The sequence below is a fragment of the Panthera leo genome, chromosome A2 (genome assembly GCF_018350215.1).
Source record: "Panthera leo isolate Ple1 chromosome A2, P.leo_Ple1_pat1.1, whole genome shotgun sequence".
Classification (NCBI taxonomy): domain Eukaryota; kingdom Metazoa; phylum Chordata; class Mammalia; order Carnivora; family Felidae; genus Panthera; species Panthera leo.
Genome location: NC_056680.1, coordinates 26,610,826 through 26,632,669, shown reverse-complemented (window position 1 = coordinate 26,632,669; position 21,844 = coordinate 26,610,826). Strand labels below are relative to the sequence as shown.

Sequence of the window (21,844 nt, the reverse complement as noted above, 5' to 3'; positions counted from 1 at the left end):
ACTGAAGGTTATTCAAACAGTGTGGGGACGGGGGAAAAAGGCACAGGGTTCTATGATTAGTGCATTAAAGTAACTTGCTTCTCCTGGGGATTATACTAGGGATTTTGTTAGGACAATGGTCATAGTAATAAAATGTAACCAGGTCCAAAATCTCTGGTTAAATTTGGTTAATTAGTAGAATTTTTATATTAAGGAAGAGTAGCAAATTTACACAATCATAAGTGTTGTGTAATAAATATGGCTAGTATATACTTTAGATATACCTGAAGACCATTTTAAAAATGCTTTCACAAAAAGTTTGTAAGACTTCCTAGTCTTTTCAAGAAAGGTTGTCATAACCAAATTATCAGTGAAGGAACCTTTATCTTCTATGTTTGCTTTAAACTTTACTGTGCTTCAAGGACTTTTCAATTGATTAAGGTATATTTAAGAACTATGATATTGTATATATGTGTACATATGCATTATGCATGCACTATAAGCACTTCATGGAAGTCTATGAACAGAAAGAAACATCTTTTCTATTAACTTATCACAAACAAGACATTAGATGTCAGAAGACCATGTAAGATGAGCATCATGGATTCCTTTCTACTGCCTTTTGCCCTCTTATTACCTTTGTTGTGTCCTTTTCAACCCCTCTGAACTCCCTGAAGCTTCATTCTAGAAGAGTAGCTTAAGTAGAATGAGTAGCTCATTCTAAATTCTACCAGTACCTCCATCTTGGTGGTCATGGCAGGCTCCTTCCCTGTGTTAACAGAAGGGAGGTGGAAGTCCTTCATATTGGTCCGTTTAGGAGACAAACCTTTCTCTTAATATTATCAACTATATACTCATAGCTTAATTCCAATGAATATGCTAAACAACACATTGGGCCCCTATGGAATGAGAAAGGGTAATATGAAGAAGGAAATCCCCCTAGTAAGAGGGAACCTGAGTAGAGTTGGAACCCAGATGTTTTTTGTCAGTGGAGTTAGACAACATCCCTCTCCACATGTGTCTATTTGGATTAGGATTAGATGTTTGTGGGTACTGGGGCAGAATAAATTATAAAGATATGTGTACCCTTTTGCATCTTGTGATTTGCACTAAGGCCAAAGCCTTCCAGGAGAAAATATTTAAACTCTATCCACTATTGAGGTTGAGATATACCTAACTGATAGAGAATTGGGGGTCTTAACAAAAGTTAGATTTTAGGAGGGGATGTTCCAGAAGAGGATCCAGCATAAGGAAAGAATATACAATGCATTAGGCCAGTAACAGCATCCAAAACAGTAACAGGAAATTGGTAATAGATATGGCAAATAGCCAAACTATCCCAACCCAACAATACTAGTGGAATTAATCTGGGGATGGGGGGAGGGGAGAGAGGATATTTGTGTACATTTTTTAAATTAGAGCACTTTTGGATTCAGTCAACTTCATGTGGAACCCTCTTAACCCCTAACACCTTTTCTTACCTTGAAAAAAACATCTTTTCCTGGTGAATAAAGATCTATACCAAAAATTCAGACATCAACAGTAATGGTGACAAACTGTAAGTGGTACTCAGGAAAAGAATGTAGGAAAGAATCATGAAAGCAACAAGGAAAAAAAAAGTCCTTAATCCACAAGGTAAGACATATCAGGTTCACGACAGACCTATCCACAGAAACTTGGCAGGCCAGGAAGGGGTGGCAGGGTATATTCAATATGCTGAATCAGAAATATATGCAGCCAAGAATTCTTTATCCAGCAAGGCTGTCATTCAAAACAGGAGAGATTAAAAGTTTCCCAAACAAAAACTAAAGGAGTTTATGACCACTAAATCAGCCCTGCAAGAAATTATAAGGGGGACTCTCTAAGGAGAGAAAAGATGAAAAAAGAAAAAAAAGACCAAAAGCAACAAAGACTAGAGAGGACCAGAGAACACCACCAGAAAATCCAACTCTACAGGCAACATAATGGCAATTAATTCAGATCTTTCATTACTCACTCTAAACATCAGTAGACTAAATGCTCCAATCAAAAGACATAGGGTAACAGAATGGATAAGAAAACAAGATCCATCTATATGCCGTTTACAAAAGACCCAATTGAGACCTAAAGACACCTTCAGATTGAAAGTAAGGGGATGGAGAACCATCTATCATACTAATGGTCATCAAAAGAAAGCCAGAATAGCTATACTTACTTCAGACAATCTAGATTTTAAAATAAAGATGGTAACAAGAGATGAAGAAGGGCATTATGTCATAATTAAGGGGTCTATAAACAAGAAGATCTAACAATTGTAAACATTTATGTTCCAAACGTGAAACACCCAAATATATAAATAAATTAATCACAAACATAAAGAAACTCATTGATAATAATACCATAATAGCAGGGGACTTCAACATCCCACTTACAACAATGGACAGATCATCTAATCAGATTATCAACAAGGAAACAACAGCTTTGAATTACACACTGGCCCAGATGGACTTAACAGATATATTCAGAGCATTTCATCCTAAAGCAGCAGAATACACATTCTTCTCAAGTGCACATGGAACATTCTCCAGAATAGATCACACACTGGGACAAAAATCAGCCCTCAACAACTACAAAAAGATCGAGATCATACTGTGCATATTTTCAGACCACAACACTATGAAACTCGAAATCAACCCCAAGAAAAAATTTGGAAAGGTACCAAATACTTGGAGACTAAAGAACATCCTACTAAAGAATGTATGGTGTAACCAAGAATTTAAAGAGGAAATTAAAAGTACATGGAAGTCAAGGAAAATTATAGCACCCAAGCCCAAAACCTCTGGGATGCAGCAAAAGTGGTCATAAGAGGAAAGTATATACAATCCACGCCTTCCTAAAGAAGGAAGAAATGTCTCAGATACACAACTTAACCTTACACCTTAAAGAGCTGGAAAGAATAGCATATAAAACCCAAAAACAGCAGAAGACAGGAAATAATAAGGAATAGAACAGAAATCAATGCTATCAAAAACAAAAAACAAAAACAAAAAACAGTAGAACAGATCAATGAAACCAGGAGCTCGGTCTTTGAAAGAATTAACAAAATTGATAAACCACTAGCCAGTTTGATCAAAAAGAAGGAAGGACCCAAATAAATAAAATCAAGAATGAAAGAGGAGAGATTACCACCAACATAGCAGAAATACAAACAATAATAGGAGAATATTACGAGCAATTATGACAATAAAATGGGCAATCTGGAAGAAATGGACAAATTCCTAGAAATATAAACTACCAAAACTGAAACAAGAAGAAATAGAAAATTTTAACAGACCCATAACCAGTAAAGGAATCGAATTAGTAATCAAAAATCTGCCAAAAAACAAGAGTCCAGGACCAGATGGCTTTCCAGGGGAATTCTAACAAATGTTTAAAGAAGAGTTAACACCTATTCTCTTGCAGCTGTTCCAAAATATAGAAATGGAAGGAAAACTTCCAAATTCATTCTATGAAGCCAGCATTACCTTGATTCCAAAACCAAAGACCTCACTAAAAAGAACTGCAGACCAATTTCCCTGATGAACATGGAGGCAAAAATCCTCAACAAGACACTAGCCAAGTAGATCCAACAATACGTTAAAAGAATTATTCACCACAACCAAGTGGGATGCAGAGCTGGTCCAATATCTGCAAAACAATCAATGTGATACATCACATCAAAAATTTTAAAAAAGGACAAGAAGCACATGATCCTCTCAACAGATGCAGAGAAAACATTTGACAAAATACAGCATCCTTTCTTGAGAAAAACCCTCAAGAAAGTAGGGATAGAAGGATCATACCTCAAGATCATGAAAGTCATATATGAAAGACCCACTGCTAATATCGTCCTCAACAGGAAAAAACTGAAAGCTTTCCCCTAAAGTCTGGAACACAACAGGGATTTCCACTCTTGCCATTGTTATTCAACATAATATTGAAAGTCTTAGCCGCAGCAATCAGACAACACAAAGGAATAAAAGGCATCTGAACCAGCAAGGAAGAAGTCAATACTAGGTATTTGTCCAAGGGATACAGGTATGCTGTGTCAAAAGGATACGTGCACCCCAATGTTTATAGCAGCACTATCAACAACAGTCAAAGTATGGAAAGGGCTCAAATGTCCACCAATGCATGAATGGATAAAGAAGACATGGTATATATACATATATATGTGTGTGTATGTATATATACACACACATCTATATGTGTGTGTATGTATACACACACGCGCGCGCTCGCGCATGTAATGGAGTATTACCCGGCTATCAAAAAGAATGAAATTTTGCCTTTGCAACTACGTGGCTGGAACTAGAGGGCATTATGCTAAGCCAAATTAGTCAGAGAAAGACAAATATCGTATGACTTCATTCATAGGAGGACTTTCAGATACAAAACAGATGAACATAAGGGAAGGGGAGCAAAAATAATATAAATATAAATATAATATAAATAATATAATATAAAAACAGGGAGGGGGACAAAACATAAAAAACTCTTAAATATAGAGAACAAACTGAGGGTTGCTGAAGGGGTTGTGGGAGGGGGGATGGGCTTAATTGGTAAGGGGCATTAAGGAAGACACTCGGGATGAGCACTGGGGGTTATACATAGGGGATGAATCACTGGAATCTACTCCTGAAATCATTGTTGGACTATATGCTAACTTGGTTGTAAATTTAAAAATTAATTAATTTAAAAATATTGTATCAATATTGCTTTATTGTTACTAATGTAAGATGTAATTGGGGAAGGTGAATGTGGGGTATATGGGAATTCTCTATACTATATATTTGATTTTTCTATAAATCTATAGCTTTTCTAAAGTATAAAATTTATATTTAGGAGTGCCTGGGTGACTCAATGGGTTGAGCATACAACTTCAGCTCAGATCATGGTCTCACAGTTTGTGTGTTTGAGCCCTGCATTCAGCTCTCTGCTGTCCGCACAGAGCCCCCTTTGGATCCTCTGTCTCCCTTTCTCTCTGCCTCTCCCCTGCTTACACATATGTGTTCTCTCTCTTTCAAAATATAAATAAATATTTTAAAAATAAATAAAGTAATATCTATTTTTAAAAAATAGATACAACCCAGTCTTAAGCCAATGTGGATGTACATTTATCTGACCACTGTGGTTGGTAGAGATAGGCATTTGATCTCAGTCAATTCAGATTAAGGTGAATGTAAGGACTTTGGCTCAAAATGCTCCACTTAGAAATAAGGAAATGAGATTGAGAAATCTGCAGCAATTTTGTGAGTTTGCCTAGGGGATTAAGCTAAACTAGAGAAAAGAATATAGAGAAAGAATCTGGCAATGCTTTTGGAGCTCGGGATACAGCTGGATCTACTCTGGACAGCTAAGTTACATGAACCAATAATCAACTATTTATTGTGTGAGCCAGTTTCAGTTTAGCATTCAATCACTTTAAACACAAAGAGTGCTGAAAGAACAAATGTGCAAATTATTAACTTCTGTTTTGGGAAATGTACTCAAATAAAGCAAAATTTCTATTATACAAGATAGCAATATAATAGCAGAATAATAACATGATCACCAAATCAGTTCAAACATCTTCAAGATCCAAAATTTTGGATACCATAACCTGTTTTTTGCTTATTTTTAACATTATGATCTGGTTCCTAAGTAAAACCATCTTCATGAAAGTGTACTGATGCAATTTTATCTCCAATGTTAACAGTGACAAAATTATTTTAAAAGTAAATTCATAATCTTTTTTATAAAGCAGCAAATAGACTATTTTAAACTGTGAATGTTTAAGGGTTTTTGACATAGTATGAAAAAGAAGTTCCCAGACAGAATTTATAATAACAAATAAATTATATCCTCTGTCCTTTGATATTCAGATTAGCTTCTTGCATAATTTTGACGCTTTGTAAGTTTTTGCACTTGGCTCTTTATTTTTGCCTGCAATTGTAAATTCCCATATAGTTTTACAGAACTATGGTAGAACATTTATTTAAAGATCACCACATACACATTTCTATTCATAATACTTGAACAAAAAAAGCCATCAGTAGTCTGTATAACAGGTCTTTAATACTCAATTAAATCACATTAATTTAACGTGCTCACACACAAAAAAATTATTTTGCTTTTGTTCCTACTAATGGAAAGGTACATTATAATTGTAGCCTTCAAAAGAGCCTGCATACTAAAATTTTATTCAAGAATATAAAATTAAATTTCAAATAATCCAGGAAAATGTAGTAAGAGTCTACATCCTACACTTTTTTTCAGAGATTTTCTAGATTCCTTTTCAGGGATCTCCACATGATTCTCTCTCTCCTCTGAATCTTCAAAATCCAAGTCTCTCCCAATAGGAACAAATAATAATTAAAAAATCTGTAAACTCCCTAGTGCTAGCTATTAAAGTTTCTCTACTGCCTTTCACAACCAAACTTCTTGAGCGTTGTCTTCACTTGCTGTCACCACTTTCTTACTTGCCAATCACTCCTCAGTCTACTGGAGTCTGGCTTCTAAGTGAAAGGCTCTAACAAAAGTAATCTTGCAGAGGTCACTGCTGATTCCCAGGTTACTTTTCAAGTCTTATTTGAAATCTCAGAAGCATAGGCATTTGCTGTCCTATCCCTTTCTTGAAAGACCTTTACACCACTGGCACAGGAGTCACCAAATATATATGGTCTTTCTCCTACTTTTTTGACTGCTCCCTTTTGATCCTTTATCCAACTCTCACATGTCATTTCTGCCCAAGCTTTCTTTTCTTCTTACTCTAGTCTGTCTGGTTTTTCTACTCCACTATCTCAGAGTCTTTACTTACCACCTGAATTTGGTAACTCCTGATTCTGTATCTCTAGCCCTAATTAATCTCCATCCTGGATTTTAGAACAATTTACCCAACCACCTATTCAATAGCTCAAATTGCATGTCCCACAGGTACCTCAAATTTATTCCATCTAAATTTAATTTATAATCTGATCTTCCTCATGAATGACCTCACCATTCACCCAGTTATCTGAGCAATAAACTGACAGGATCCTTTAATCTCCCCTTTTCCTTATCTCTCACATCCACTCAACCACCAAGCAAGGCCTTTGTCTTAACAGCGGTAAGAAATCACTAAAGGGCATTTAAGCAGTGGAGGGACAAGAGCATATTTGTGTATTAGAAAGAGTACAATACCACATAACAGAGAATGGAGTGGAGTTAATCACAGATCGGGAATTATTTTGACCTGTGGTGGAAACCATGGGGGAAATGATACTTTTAATGAATGTTATGTGCCAAATACAAAAACAAACACATTGAGAAAGACTTTTTTCTTTAAAGCAAGTGTTAAACTAAACATACTAGAAATGACAAATATCTCTTCCTATTACATCATTCCTTCAGAAAATCTGCTTCCTAACAGTGCTGCTTATGTCCTATACCTGCTTTGCCCTGTCCTCAGCTGATTGGATCACCTGTGGATATAGGACTTCAGAAAAACCTTACCATAGACCGGGTTAAGCCAGTTAAGACTTTTTCTACTAGTTGCACAGAATGCAGACAGCCAGTCTCTACCTGGTTCTTACACTAATTTGTTTATTCTGTTGAAACAGAAGTGTTTACATTCGATGAGGAATTTTTGAGTACTATATACCCAAATAAAAATCAGAGAATATAATAGCAAAAGTGAAAAAGTTAATACCTTTTAATCAAACAACTGACATTTTAGAAATCCTACAGAAATAATTTTTAAAAATTAGGACAAAGATTTGAAGGGGACAATGATGTTCACTACTGGGCTATTTATAAAAGCAAAAATTTTAAATAGATAAAAGTTGGAATAACTAACTATATTATGAACAATAGAAGACTGCTTAAGGACATGCACAAAACAATAACAATGTTTATTTCTGTGTAGTGAAATTATAGTGATTTTCTTTTCTTTTGCATTTTTCAAGTTTTCTGAACTAAGCATATATGCCTTTTATTAGAAACAAATAAAAAATATTAATAGAAAAATCTACTCACCACTTTAATTAACCAAATAGTCTCAACATCACAATAATGAGACAAACTGGTATTATTTCTCTCCAAAAGGGATGCATTATATCACTTATGTAGTGATTTTTTGTCCTAAGTGTCTAATTTAGTCATAGAAAACAATTAGACAAACCCATATTGAAGGACATTCTACAAAACAACTGGTGTGAACTATCCAAAATGCCAACATCTTGAAAGACTCAATTGTTCTAAATAAAGGAGACTAAAATTACAACCAAATTTGAAGTATGATCCTTGATTGACCCTGTGTGGAAAAAAAAAAACATTAGGAGAACTGGAGAAATGTGAAATATCAAAATATATTATTGTTCAATATTAAATTTCTTGAATGTGATAATGATACTGAGGTATAATATATATGTAGTGTTATGGTATAAAATGGTATGTAGGAGATTATCCTCATTCTTAGGAGATACATGCTATTATGCTATGTATTTAGTAGTAAGGCACTCCAACTTTAAATAGTTCCGCTAAAATGGACATGCCTGGGCATACACATACATGCATACACGTACACACACACACATACACACACACACATATAATTATTAGTAACAGTGTTTCTCAAGCTGTTTCTAAGAGCCTTTTTTAGATCTTTTTTTTCCTAATTAGTTCCCTTCCCCCCATAAAATTTTTGAAAATTATGGTTAAAAAACCCCATAAAATTTGCCATCTTAAACATTTTAATTTTTTTTCTAACATTTTTTATTTATTTTTGTGAGACAGAGACAGAGACAGAGACAGAGAGAGAGAGCATGAGCAGGGGAGGCACAGAGAGAGAGAGAGAGGGAAACACAGAATCCAAAGCAGGTTCCAGGTTCCAAGCTTTCAGCACAGAGCCTGACATAGGGCTCAAACCCACAGACCGCAAGATCATGACCTGAGCCAAGTCAGATGCTAAACTGACTGAGCCACCCAGGCGCCCTGCCATCTTAAACATTTTTATGTGTATAGTTCAGTATTATTAAGTATATTTACACTGTCGTGCAATCAATCTCCAGAATTTTTTCATCGTGTGAAACTTAAACTCTACACCCATTAAAAAACAACTTCTCACTTCTCCCTGCTCCACCCATTCCCTGGCAACCATCATTTTACTTTCTGATTCTATGATTTTTTTCTGCTCTATATACTTTATAGGTGGAATCATATAGTATGTTTGTATGTGTGTGTATGTTTGTGTAATTTGCTTATTTCACTTAGCATAATGTCCTCAAGGTTCATCCATGTTGTGGTGTGTGTTAAAATTTCCTTCCTTTTTAAGGCTGAATAATACTCCATTGATTGTATATATCACATTTTATTTATCCATTCATCCATCCATGGACACTTGGGTTGCTTCCACTTTTAAATGTTGTGAATAATGCTATTAAGAACATAGGTGTACAAATACCTCTTTTCAAGACCTGCTTTCATTTTCTTTGAATACATACTCAGAAGTGAATCATATAACTCTATATTAATTACTTGAGGAACTGACATACTATTTTCCATAGCTGCTGCACCATTTCACATTGCCACCAACACTGCACAAGTTCTAATTTTTCCACATCTTCATCAACACTTATAATTTTACATGTTTTGGATATGAGCCGTCCTCATGGGTGTGAGGTGATAATTCATTAAGATTCTGAATTGCAATTCCTTTTTTTTAAATTTTTTTAAAATTTTTTGAGAGAGAGAGAGACAGACAGACAGAGCATGAGCATGGGAGGGGCAGAGACAGAGGGAGACACAGAATCCAAAGCAGGTTCCAGGCCCCAAGTTGTGAGCAGAGGGCCTGACTTGGAGTTCAAAACCACAAACTGCGAGATCATGACCGTAGCCAAAGTCGGACACTTAACCAACTAAGCCACCCGGGAGCCCCTGAATTGCAATTCCTTGATGATTTGTAATGTTGAACAACTTCTCATGTAATTATTGGCTGTTTGTAATATATTTTCAAGACCTTTGCCCGTTTTTTAATCAAGTGACTTTGTTGTTGTTGTAGAGTTGTAGAAGTTCTTTGTATATTCTAAATATACACATTATCAGATATATGATTTGCAAATGTTTCTTCTCATTTCACAGACTGCCTTTTCACTCTGCTGATTGTGTCCTTTGATGCACGTTAAGTTTTAAATTTTAATGTTGTCTCATTTGTCTTTTTTTAGATTTGTTGCCTATGCTTTTATGTCATATCCAAGAAATCACTGTCAAATCCAGTGACATGAAGCTCTTCCTCTATGTTTTCTTCTAAAACATAGTTTTATAGTTTTTAAGTTTTATCTTTACGTCTTTGATCCATTTTGAGGTTTTTTGTTGTTGTTGTTTGTTTGTTTTTTATGTAGCATAAGATAAGGGTCCAACCTCATTTTTTCTTTTTTTTTGCATGTGCATATCCTGTTTTCTATATAGCCTTCTTAGCATGAGTCAACACTAACTGGCTTTAGGTTAGCCAGTTATATAGGTTATATCTTTAGGTTCCATAAGAAATACATATATTATATTTATAATATATATATTTATATAATATAATTATATAATATATTAGTTATATTATATATTATTATATTTATAATATATATATTTAGGTTACATAGGTTATATATTTAGGTTATATAAGAAAAAACTTGCTACTGAGATCTAACAACTTTTGCTGACAACAAAAGAGTATTTATATATTTAAAGACAAACTGGTATTAAATATCAGCTCACTTTGGTCAAACTTTCACTCTTGGCAGATGACATGATATTCTATATGAAAACCCTAAAGATTCCACCAAAAAACTGCTAAAACTGATCCATGAATTCAGCAAAGTTGCAGGATATAAAGTCAATGCACAGAAATTGGCTGCATTCCTATACACCAATAATGAAGCAACAGAAAGAGAAATCAAAGAATTGATCCCATTTACAATTGCACCAAAAACCATAAAATACCTAGGGATAAAGCTAACCAAAAGGGTGAAAAATCTATACACTGAAAACTATAGAAAGCTTATGAAAGAAATTGAAAAAGACACAAAAAAATGGAAAAATATTCCATGCTCCTGGATTGGAAGAAAAATATTGTTAAAATGTCAATACAACCCAAAGCAATCTAGATATTCAATGCAATCCCTATCAAAATAACACCAGCATCCTTCACAGAGCTAGAACAAACAATCCTAAAATTTGTATGGAACCAGAAAAGACCCTGAATACCCAAGCAATCTTGAAAAAGAAAACCAAAGCTGGAGGCATCACAATCCTGGACTTCAAGATGTATTACACAGCTGTAATCATCAAGACAGTATGGTACTGGCACAAAAACAGACACTCAGATCAATGGAACAGAATAGAGAACCCAGAAATAGATCCACAAATGTATGGCCAACTAATCTTTGACAAAGCAGGAAAGAATATACAATGGATTAAAGACAGTCTCTTCAGCAACGGTGCTGGGAAAACTGGACAGCAACATGAAGAAAAATGAACCTGGAACACTTTCTTACACCATACACAAAAATAAACTCAAAATGGATGAAAGACCTAAATGTAAGACAGGAAGCCATCAAAATCCTCAAGGAGAAAGAAGGCAAAAACCTCTTTGATATCAGTCGCAGCAATTTCTTACTCAACACGTCTCTGGAGGCAAAGGAAACAAAAGCAAAAATGATCTATTGGGACCTCAAAATAAAAAGCTTCTGCACAGTGAAGGAAACTATCAGCAAAACTAAAACGCAACTGACAGAATGGGAGAAGATACTTGCAAACAACATATCAGATAAAGGGTTAGTATCCAAAATCTATAGAGAACTTACCAAACTCAACACCCAAAAAACAAATAATCCAGTGAAGAAATGGACAAAAGACATGAATAGACACTTCTCCAAAGAAGACATCCAGATGGCCAAGCGACACATGAAAAAATGCTCCACATCACTCATCATCAAGGAAATACAAATCAAAACCACAATGAGATACCCCCTCACACCTGTCAGAATGGCTAACACTAACAACTCAGGCAACAACAGATGTTGGCGAGGATGAGAAGAAAGAGGATCTCTTCTGCACTGCTGGTGGGAATGCAAACTGATGCAGCCACTCTGGAAAACAGTATGGAGGTTCCTCAAAAAATTAAAAATAGAACTACCCTACGATCCAGCAACTGCACTACTAGGTATTTATCCAAGGGATACAGGTGTGCTGTTTTGAAGGGGCACATGTACCCCAATGTTTATAGCAGTGCTGTCAACAATAGCCAAAGTATGGAAAGAGCCCAAATGTCCATCGATGGAAGAATGGATAAAGAAGAAGTGGTATATATATACAATGGAGTATTACTCGGCAATCAAAAAGAATGAAATCTTGCCTTTGCAACTACCTGGCTGGAACTAGAGGGCATTATGCTAAGCGAAATTAGAGAAAGACAAATATCATATGACTTCACTCATGTGAGGACTTTAAGATACAAAACAGATGAACATAAGGGAAGGGGAGCAAAAATAATATAAATATAAATATAATATAAATAATATAAAATAATATAAAAACAGGGAGGGGGACAAAACATAAAAAACTCTTAAATATAGAGAACAAACTGAGGGTTGCTGGAGGGGTTGTGGGAGGGAACATAGGCTAAATGGGTAAGGGGTATTAAGGAATCTACTCCTGAAATCATTGTTACACTATATGCTAACTAACTTGGATGTAAATTTAAAAATAAATAATTAAAACAAAAGAAAAAAAATATCAGCTCACTTCATTTAATCTTTTCAAAGATGCATTTTACAACTATATTCATTTTTCCAAACCTAAGTGCTTATTCTATAAAACTATCTTAGAGAAGTATTTATACCCAAATATTCAACTACTGGAATAGTTTTTTTTCCCCCTGAGAAAATCATCAGGTAGTAGTTAGTTTTGGAAATTTCAAGTTAATACATGAATTTTGAAGTATTTTGTCATCTGAAGGTATAGGCAGGAAAGTGTCATTAGAACCTAATCAACCAGAGAGGGGGAAAAAAATCTATCAACAGTAAAACCCTCAAAATAGCTCCCTACACCCCACCTTCTTGAAAAAAGAAGACATCACTACTCTCAAATCAAAAGTCAGATGGATGACTCAGGTATCACTAATTTTTCTCAACTTACTTTAACTATAAAATAGTCACAGTTTTTAAATTATTCTATCAACTTGGCATTATTGTTATTCATAAGGTTATTCCATAATGTGGAAATAGAATAAAATAACTCTTCAAGTAGTAAATATTTCTAGATTATTGTGCAGCAAAACAAACTTTGACCATGAAACCAGTATCTTTTCCTTCCCATTATGCCAAATAATTTGATTATGAACTGCAAACAAAATATAAGCTACAACTATATTGTAGTAAATACTGTATATTCTTAGTTCGAAAGAATACTATTTCTTGTCAAATTGATAATCATAGCATCTAACTTGAAGGACTACACTGACAAAGATTCCACCACCCTCAAAAACAGTAGTCTATTCCATTTTAAATGTCATCCAATATCCTTTAATAACATTAATACACCACCAAATTGCTTTCTTTGTATAACAAAGACAAACACTTTAAAGCTTGTATAGTGCCTAATTCTTAAGGTTGTCAAATTAAGTTAATCAATTTAGCACAATTACAAAATGTATTGACTTCTTTAAAAACTGTAGAAATTAGAGAAAATGTTTCACTGTATAATGTACATAAATAACTTGGCTTAAGCCAAGTTTGTTTTAGTTTATTTTTTTGTTTTTGGTGTCAGGGCTGAATTTTGGTAGCCATTCTTAAAGTCATAGCCAAATCCAAGAGTTTAGTCATGGGCTTGCATTCATCCAGATCAAACAAGAACATCTGATATTGTGAAATTGGGTCTCTTCCTAGCTCTCATTTTGAGTTCATATTGTTAAAGTAGTACACACTCTAATTTTGCTTTATAGACACCACTATCACTGGTAAGGGTAGATTTCACCATAGACAAAACAACTTTGATCTGAGTCAGGCAGTCTTTGAAATGCCTATTGCCTGGCAGGCCCTATCCCTTATTTGCTAATCAAAGTCCAATTATAAATCTCCTGAACTTGTTGGAGTTAGGAGGGTCAGGAAATGATTCAATGACAATCCTTGGGCAACTGGACAGTGGACAATTACTTTCTCTCAAGGAGATAGGGAGATTGAAGTAAATGATACTGGTTTCTTCTAGCCTTAAATTGAATAAACCAGTGATAAAATAACAAAAAAACACCTGAGTAAAGAGACTTACTGATGCACTATGATTAATCACCTCCATAACTAGCTTTTCCATCAATAAACTGAGATTATTAATTCACCCATTTACTTTAACATATTTTCAACTGCTTTCTTCTTGTTTTCTCTACACCAAAGGCTATGCCTGTCTTTTAAGATTATATTCATCCTTCATCTCCTCCCTCCCTCATTCACTCATCCAGGGGAACTAATGTTTTGTTATACCAGGTACAAGGTTGAGCTAGTATACTAGGCCCTAGGAATGCAAGGGTAAACAAAACAGGTATGGTCCCTGCTCTCTTGAAATCGACAGTCTAAAAGAGATGGCCAATATTATAAACACAACAAAATTTCAATTATTTCAGTAATGCTAAGTACTAAGATGTTATGAGAACTTATAAATAGGGGGATCTGATCAAGTCAGGGAAATCAGAGAAGGTGTCCCTGAGAAAGGAACCCCTGATCTAAACTCTGTGTTGACAGAAGTAGGCCTTAACCAAAGAAAAAAGGGAGCAAAAGTAATCTATTCAAAAGAACATATCAGCACCCTACAGTGGAAGCACACATGTTGAACATGAAGAACTAAAAGAAACTGAAATGAAGTGGGCTGCATATTGTATATATTGAACCTGGAAAGGAAGACAGGTTTATAGTCACAAAAGGGTTAGAAGCAAGAGACTGATATGACTGGATTTGTGTGTTATAAATATGACTCTGCAATGTGCAGATGGGTTTGAAGGGAAGCCAACATGGTGTGTGAATTAGGAGGCTATCATAGTAGTTCAGGGAAGAGCAAATCATAGGTAAATCCAAGTAGAGACTACAATGGACGAAAGATAGATAAATAGGTTTAGGTGATGGATTGGTATGGGAGTGTATTATTTATCTATTGCTATGTAAAAAAATTACCCTAAAATTTAGTGTACAATAAGTACCTCATAATTTCTGTGGGTCAAAAATTAGGATATGACTTAGCTGGATGCCTCTGACTCTGGCTTAGTCATAAGGCTGCAGTGAAAGCACTGACCAGGGATGCATTTACCTCAGGTCTTGACCAGGGAAGGATCCACTTCTAAACCTAACTCATGTGACTGCTGACAGGCCTAAAGTCTTCACTGACTTTTGGCTGGAGACATCAGTTCCCTGCAACATGGACCTCTCCAGGGGTACTCACAATATAGAAACTTGATTTCTTTGTATAAGGACAGAAGTAGGGAGAAGAACAAGAGCAAGGGAGTAAAAGCAGCTGAGCAAGAAGGAAATCATATCTTTTTGTAACCTACTCTTGGAAATGACCTAACAGCACCATACTATATTCATTAGAGTGAGTCGCTAGGTCCAGTACACTTCCCAGGGGAGATTACACAAAGGACAAACATACCAGAAGATGTGGATCAGTGGAGGCCATCTTGGAGGCTGCTATGCCACAGGAAGAGAGGATACAGGAGGCACTGTGGTATTAGTGAGAGTGGGAAGCATGGAAAAGGCCCAGGTCTGGAGAAGTTTTATTTTGGACATGGTGAATTTGAAAGGACAAGGTTCCTTTAATTCAATCAATAAATATGTGTTTACAAAACACTTATTATGTGCCAAGCACTACTCTAGAAGATGAGATATAATGATGAACATAGAAAAAAATCCTTGCCCTCATCAAATTTACCTTCTAATAACTTAAGACAGATGATAAACATATAAACAAATAAATACAGATAATGATAAGGAGAGAAAGAAAATAACACAGGACAAAGTTGTGAGTTCCTCTTCAGCTTTGTTGTTACAACATGCTTTTCAGTGACCCAGGTAGATTGTTAAAAGCCTTAAGATGTCTCCTGGATTCCCCCTGTACTCACACTGACTTTTTGCTTCTCTTAAGGCACTTATCTAAAACTTCTTTGTATTATAGTGAAAGTCACCGTTTGTGTCAGGCCAAAAAATTGGACCTCCTCTCAACCCCCAAGATGCCCACATCTACCCCTTGGAAGGTGTGAATGTTTCCTTATCTGGAAAACAGGTCTTGCAGATGTGACTAAGTTAAGGATCATGCAATAAAGAGATAAACCTGAATTATCCAAGTGAGTCCTAGATGTCATCATAATAGTCCTTGTAAGAGATACTGAGAGAAGATATACACACAAAAAAAGAAAAGGTATTCATTGTGACCATGGAGGCAGAGACCGGAGAGATGCAGTCACAAGTCAAGGAATGCTAAAATCCACAAGACGCTGGAAGAAGCAAGGAGCAGATTGTCCTCTAAAGCTTCCAAAGAGAGTGCTGCCCTATTGACACCTTCATTTTTGGTCTTGTTTTAAGCACCCAGTTTTTGGCAACTTGTTATAACTGTCACAGGAAACTAATACGCCCTTCCAATGTTACTCCCTATCACCAGATTCGTGGGATTTATCACAAGTTGTAATTATTTATTTACTCACATGTTTATTGTGTCTCATCCCCTTGAATGTGTAAGCTCCATAGAGATGGGGCCTTTCCTCTATACCTAGTTCTTGGCGTAGTGTCTAGCATATATTACAACCATAGGAATTATCTGATAAGTGAATAAATGTCCCCAGTAGATAACAAGTCTTATTAAGACAAGAGACAACGTCTATTGGCCGTAATTCCCAATGCGTCCAGCACAGAATCTAACCAAAGACTTATTGAACTAGGTTTGAGCTCTAGGAATCAGGGATTCTGGATTCTAGATATTTTTACTGCAACATTATGTGGCAGCCTCACCTCTGCCTGTGTACACACCTAGTGTTAGACTTAGTGTGTTGAAATAAGTTTGTTCCTTATCAGTTTTCTTAGACTTGATAAGGAGCAGGTCCAGACAGCATTCATTTTCTCATGCTGTGCATGATTCACAGTGGGTGGCATACTGTAGGGGACACAAATAGTTAAGACTTTTCGGTGAATTAGAGTATCAGGCTTAGTCATAACTAAAAAGTAACATCATGTCCTTGAGTAAATTCCTAATCAATGCTGAAATGAAATATTCTCAACTGAAAGAACACTAATCCTTAACGTCACACAGCTGTAGACCTGTGAAGCACTTGGCCTGTAGTAGGCGCTCCATGAGTGGTACCTGGTTATTAATAACACTATACCAGGAGCTAACTCAGCCTTGAGTACAACATTAGACAAGAGCACCAAATCAGCTCCATCACTTACTGGCCATGTGATCTTGGGCAAGCTATTTTACCTTTCTGAGCCAAAGACTGATAATAATAACAACCTTATAAGAGTGGTTCTGACCTAGAAACTAAATGAAATAACTGAATAAACTTAGGAAAGTGCCTGACTCAATACTGTATGTAGCTATTATTTTGAGCAAAAACATGTGCAGTGATTTTGAGTAAAATACTCCTACTTCCTTGGGCCTTCTGAAACAATGAAAGGGGCTAGCAGTCCCTGTAACTGCCTCAATGAGACCAAGTTTGGGAACCTTCGAACCAAAGGCCATGTGAGGGTTCCACAATTCCACGCCTCTTTCCTTCAGCAACCTACCAGTTAACGGTGTTATAAAGGAGACCAAACCGACGCGACAGGTTTTCTAGAAGAGTCCAGCACCTGTGGTAGCTCTTAAACCAGGCTCATTTTAGGCTTTTTCCGCACACACAGGTCACGACCTTACAGAGCGCAAGTCACGGCTTGGGCGGTCCAACAACTCCAAGAGTGTCCCTAGGTTGCCAGGGCAACGTCGACGTCACGGCGGCGTAGTCTCACTTGCCCATAGGCAAGAAGCCTACAGAGCTCAACGCGCAGGCGCCTCGTGGGAGCCAATGGGTGCGGCCCCATAGCTGGCGCCGCTCGGCCCCTCCCTTTTCCGATCGAATTCGGGGGCGGGGCGGCGGCGGGAGCGCGCCCGTCTCTCCCGGGCGAGCGGGCGGTTTTCGGTGGCTTCGTGGTTGGGCTCCCCGTTTCGTAGGTTACGCACACAATCACTCCCCAGGGGGCCTCCCGGAGCCCGCCCAGGCAGCTGCGCCATCTCATGCCTGGGCACCCCTGAGGCGGGGGTCGCGATGGTGCGGGGCAGGGGCTCGACGAGGAGCTGACCAGGGGCTGAGAAGAGTCGGGGCCACGCACGAAGCCCTTCCCTTACCCGCGGGTCACGCCACTCCCTGGACGCCCTGAACTCCGTGCCCCCCAAGCCCCGGGCCCCCTGCGGGAATGTTCAAAAATGAGTACCAGGTAACCCGAAACGACTCTCCAACCTGTGTATAGTATTTTCCTCTAGGGTGAGGTAGTTCGCATTCGGGGTGAGGACAAAGCTCCCTCCCCATTCCCCCATAACTGGGTCTTTTTCTGGGTGCGGAGGAAGTACTGGATGAGTGTGGTCTTCATTCCAAAAGAAAAAAGAAGAAGGCAGCCAAGGTTTGGCATGTGATTTGGCTTTTGTTAGTCGTCAGCTCAAGTTCTTTTCAAGCTGTATGGATTGCCCGTGACTTATTAAAATGCAGATCTTAAACCCCCAACCAGACCTCCTAGACCGGAATCTAAAGGGCAGGGCCCATAAATCTTGAGTTTTACCAAGTGCCTCTCACTATTGATACACACTGATATCTCACGTAATATAAGTAAAATATATTGCTATAAAAAAGCATATGCCCACTGTGGGAAACTTGTAAAATCAGAGAAAGCAGAAGGAAGGAAGAGGGGAGGAGTATTTTTCGAGGTACAAGGAGTTTTCTTTAAAAAGGGGGGGAAAAACTGCCTCAGATTTAAAATTTTTTTTGATATATGACCTAATTCCAGAAGTTATAGTAATTTATAGTAATTAGTTCCTACACATAGTTTGCACATAATACTGGCTAAGTAAGAAATTAAGTGTCTTAATGTGACGGTGTTAAAACTAAGAAGCCAAAATATCTTTATATTATTGGGAATAATTAAAAGCTGGAAATTCTTTACAAAAATCAGACAGATTTGCTCATCTGCTGCTTATAATTAAAACAGACTATAAAAGAAAAGCATATTTAGTCTTCATTTCAGATTCTCAATTTCTTGCAATTAACTCTTCCTCAGAGATAATCATCTTAATTCTTTTCTTTGATAATTAAAGCTTATGGATATTCAGTTGTGTGTTCAGTATTTTTACATAAGCATGGCCCTCCATATTCTCAGTTTTACAATAGGGAACACATGTCTGTAGAAATGATTCTCTATTTTTCTTGTACAGATTTTATAGATTTCCAAATTATATTAAATATCTGCAAAGATCTAGGAATGCTCAGAATAAGAGTTGTCTCCCATCCCTCACTCTTTCCCAAGCTTTTTTATATTGAATTCGCCCTTTTTTTGAATAATTATTGCTGACACTATTGAGCCCTTGCTATGTACAAGGTATTGTGCTTGATGGTCTATTTAGTATCTTGTGTAATCCAACAACCCATTTTACAGATGGAGAATCAAGAAGTTAAATAGCTCTCAAGGTTGGACATTTAATAAATGCCAAAGCTAGTGTTGGAGCTCTGGTCAGTATGACTGAAAAGCTTGTAGCCACAGATAATTTATCAGAATTTATTAGCCTGACTCTAGAGTTGAGTTTAAACCCTTTAGTCAGACATGACTAGAATGTTTTGTAAGCATGATTTATACATGGCATGTAAAGGAACCCCACACTGAGAGACTGTAGGGTTTGTATAACATAATTTAATGTATATTGTGCTTTGAAAAAAAATTCCTTAAACCATTTCTCCAAGGTGACCCAAATCAGAATGGTTGTGGCTTAAGTACATTCAGGGTATAATGTAGGAGTTATAACAGGGGTAATGTTTCTTCCCAGATCTACTCAACAGACAGATGCCTGGAACAGCGGTTATAGACTCTGTGGTGGGTGTTATTTCCTCCTTAGCACTGTCTCACTATAATTTAAACATGTTTAATGTTTTTGTTTTCTAGGGAGGTGCATTTGTTGAAATCTTTAGTGCTCAGGGCAAAAATCCTGGAGCAAAATGGAAGATCCTTGGCAGTCCCTCTGTGATTTGGAAAGTAAGTGCTGGAAGCTAGAGCCACCTAAATCCTGGAATGAAATGAGAATGAAGGTTATAACAAAAGGGACTTGATAAGGTTTCAGAACTGTATTTACTGGTTCATTCATGATGCTGTTGGCTGCAGCTCTCCCAGAAACCACTCCTCAGTCCTTTAAGGCTTTGGCACAGGGCTCATAACCCTTCACTGTAAGCCAAGTCCTGTTGCTGTTTCAGGTGACTTCAGTGTTTGTGAGGAAAATCTCTCCAAACCTTGTGCTTCCCAATTTCTTGATTTCTTCACTTAACAACCTCTTGGGCTCTGTGTCAGCCCCCACTGCCACTGTCACGCCCTGGACCTTATCACTGCAAACTGCAGGGCCTCTGAAATCACTAAGACATTGAGACATGCCCCTCTGCCCCCGAGCTTCAGTTCTTAAGGCTGTTTGCTCAGTTACTCACTGTATTTGTTCTTCAATCTAATTGAGACCTTTAGGCCACTGGCCTTTCTACTTCTCCTGTGCTTAGTTTTATTTAGGCTTGTACGTTCTCTGTTTTCACTTCCTTTCCTCTCTAGCCCAAAATCCACAGTCTGTAATTTCAGTCACTTCCTGGGCAAAACCTTGAATGCCCTTGCTTTTTGTTCTTTCATAGTGCTTGCCTAATGAAGGCCAACCGTCTTGAAATCCCCAGTCATTTATCTTTTCTTAGCTGGTTTTGGGGCTCCTCAATAACTTTGGAGAAAATATCTATAGCCTCTTAGATTAATAATACTATAAATTCAACGTGAACAGCCTGGAAATTTCTCTTTTTATGTTCTCTTAGTCTTTACAATGATGATTATTATTATGTTTAATGTGTATTTATTTTTGAGAAAGAGACAGAGCACAAGCAGGGGAAGGGCAGAGAGAGAGGGAGACACAGAATCCGAAGCAGGCTCCAGGCTCTTAGCTGTCAGCACAGAGTCTGATGCAGGGCTCGAACCCACAGACCCCGAGATCCATGACCTGAGCCGAAGTCGGATGCTCAACCAACTGAGCCACCCAGGTGCCCCTAAAATGATTATTTCTCCATTATCTTCAGGGTTTCAACCACCGATTCTCCCTACCCCGTACTTCCGAACCTATAACCAGGACAGGCCCTCTTCAATGACTCACCAGAAGACCTCACACCCCATTTCACAGGGCAAACTGATGCCATCAGATAGAAACTATCTCAGCTTGCTGCCACCAGATCTAAAAACCTATATCCATCCTTATCCTTTTCTCTTTCTCTTCTCTCCTATACAACTAAAGAGAAGAATATCTTTCTGTGGGCCTTGTTCTATGGAAAACTCTTTAAAGCTACTGTTAACTGAGTGCTTACTGTTTGCCAAGTCCAGCATTAAGCATGTTATATGTATCTATATGGTAGTCTTGTGAGATAGGTACTTTATGCCAATTTTCTGGATGCTAAAACTGAGGCCATAGAGAGAGTAAGCAACTTGCTTAAAATCCTACAGCTCTGAACTGTGAATGAGAGTTAAAAGATGCTCTGATGGTATAGAGCAGGGAGTGTAGGAAAGGCTTCCCCAAGGAAATGACATTGGATCTCTGAGAGCTAACTATATACTGTGTGAGGCTG

The 21,844-nt window shown here is 37.2% G+C and overlaps 1 protein-coding gene and 1 long non-coding RNA gene across 23 annotated transcripts in view; one reads left to right on the top strand and one right to left on the bottom strand.

The window, feature by feature from the left end:
* LOC122214510 overlaps positions 1–18,017 on the bottom strand; it is a 195,007-nt gene extending 176,990 nt beyond the window's left edge. The window contains exon 1 of the long non-coding RNA XR_006199913.1: positions 17,760–18,017. This is a non-coding gene — a long non-coding RNA (uncharacterized LOC122214510). The remainder of the gene's footprint in view (positions 1–17,759) is intronic.
* Positions 18,018–18,074: 57 nt separating this feature from the next.
* Positions 18,075–21,844, top strand: part of CFAP20DC (CFAP20 domain containing) — a 238,260-nt gene continuing 234,490 nt past the window's right edge. For 18 of the 22 annotated variants that reach the window (XR_006199909.1, XR_006199910.1, XR_006199908.1 and 15 more), the window contains exons 1-2: positions 18,090–18,443; positions 20,154–20,243. Coding sequence is in view for 17 of the 22 variants with exons in the window: in XM_042929841.1 (XP_042785775.1) it covers positions 18,423–18,443; positions 20,154–20,243 (111 nt within the window). In the remaining 5 variants the exon portion in view is untranslated. Of the gene's footprint in view, positions 18,444–20,153; positions 20,244–21,844 lie in introns of all 22 variants that reach the window. The other 4 variants (XM_042929831.1, XM_042929850.1, XM_042929830.1 and 1 more) reach the window with 4 other exon arrangements.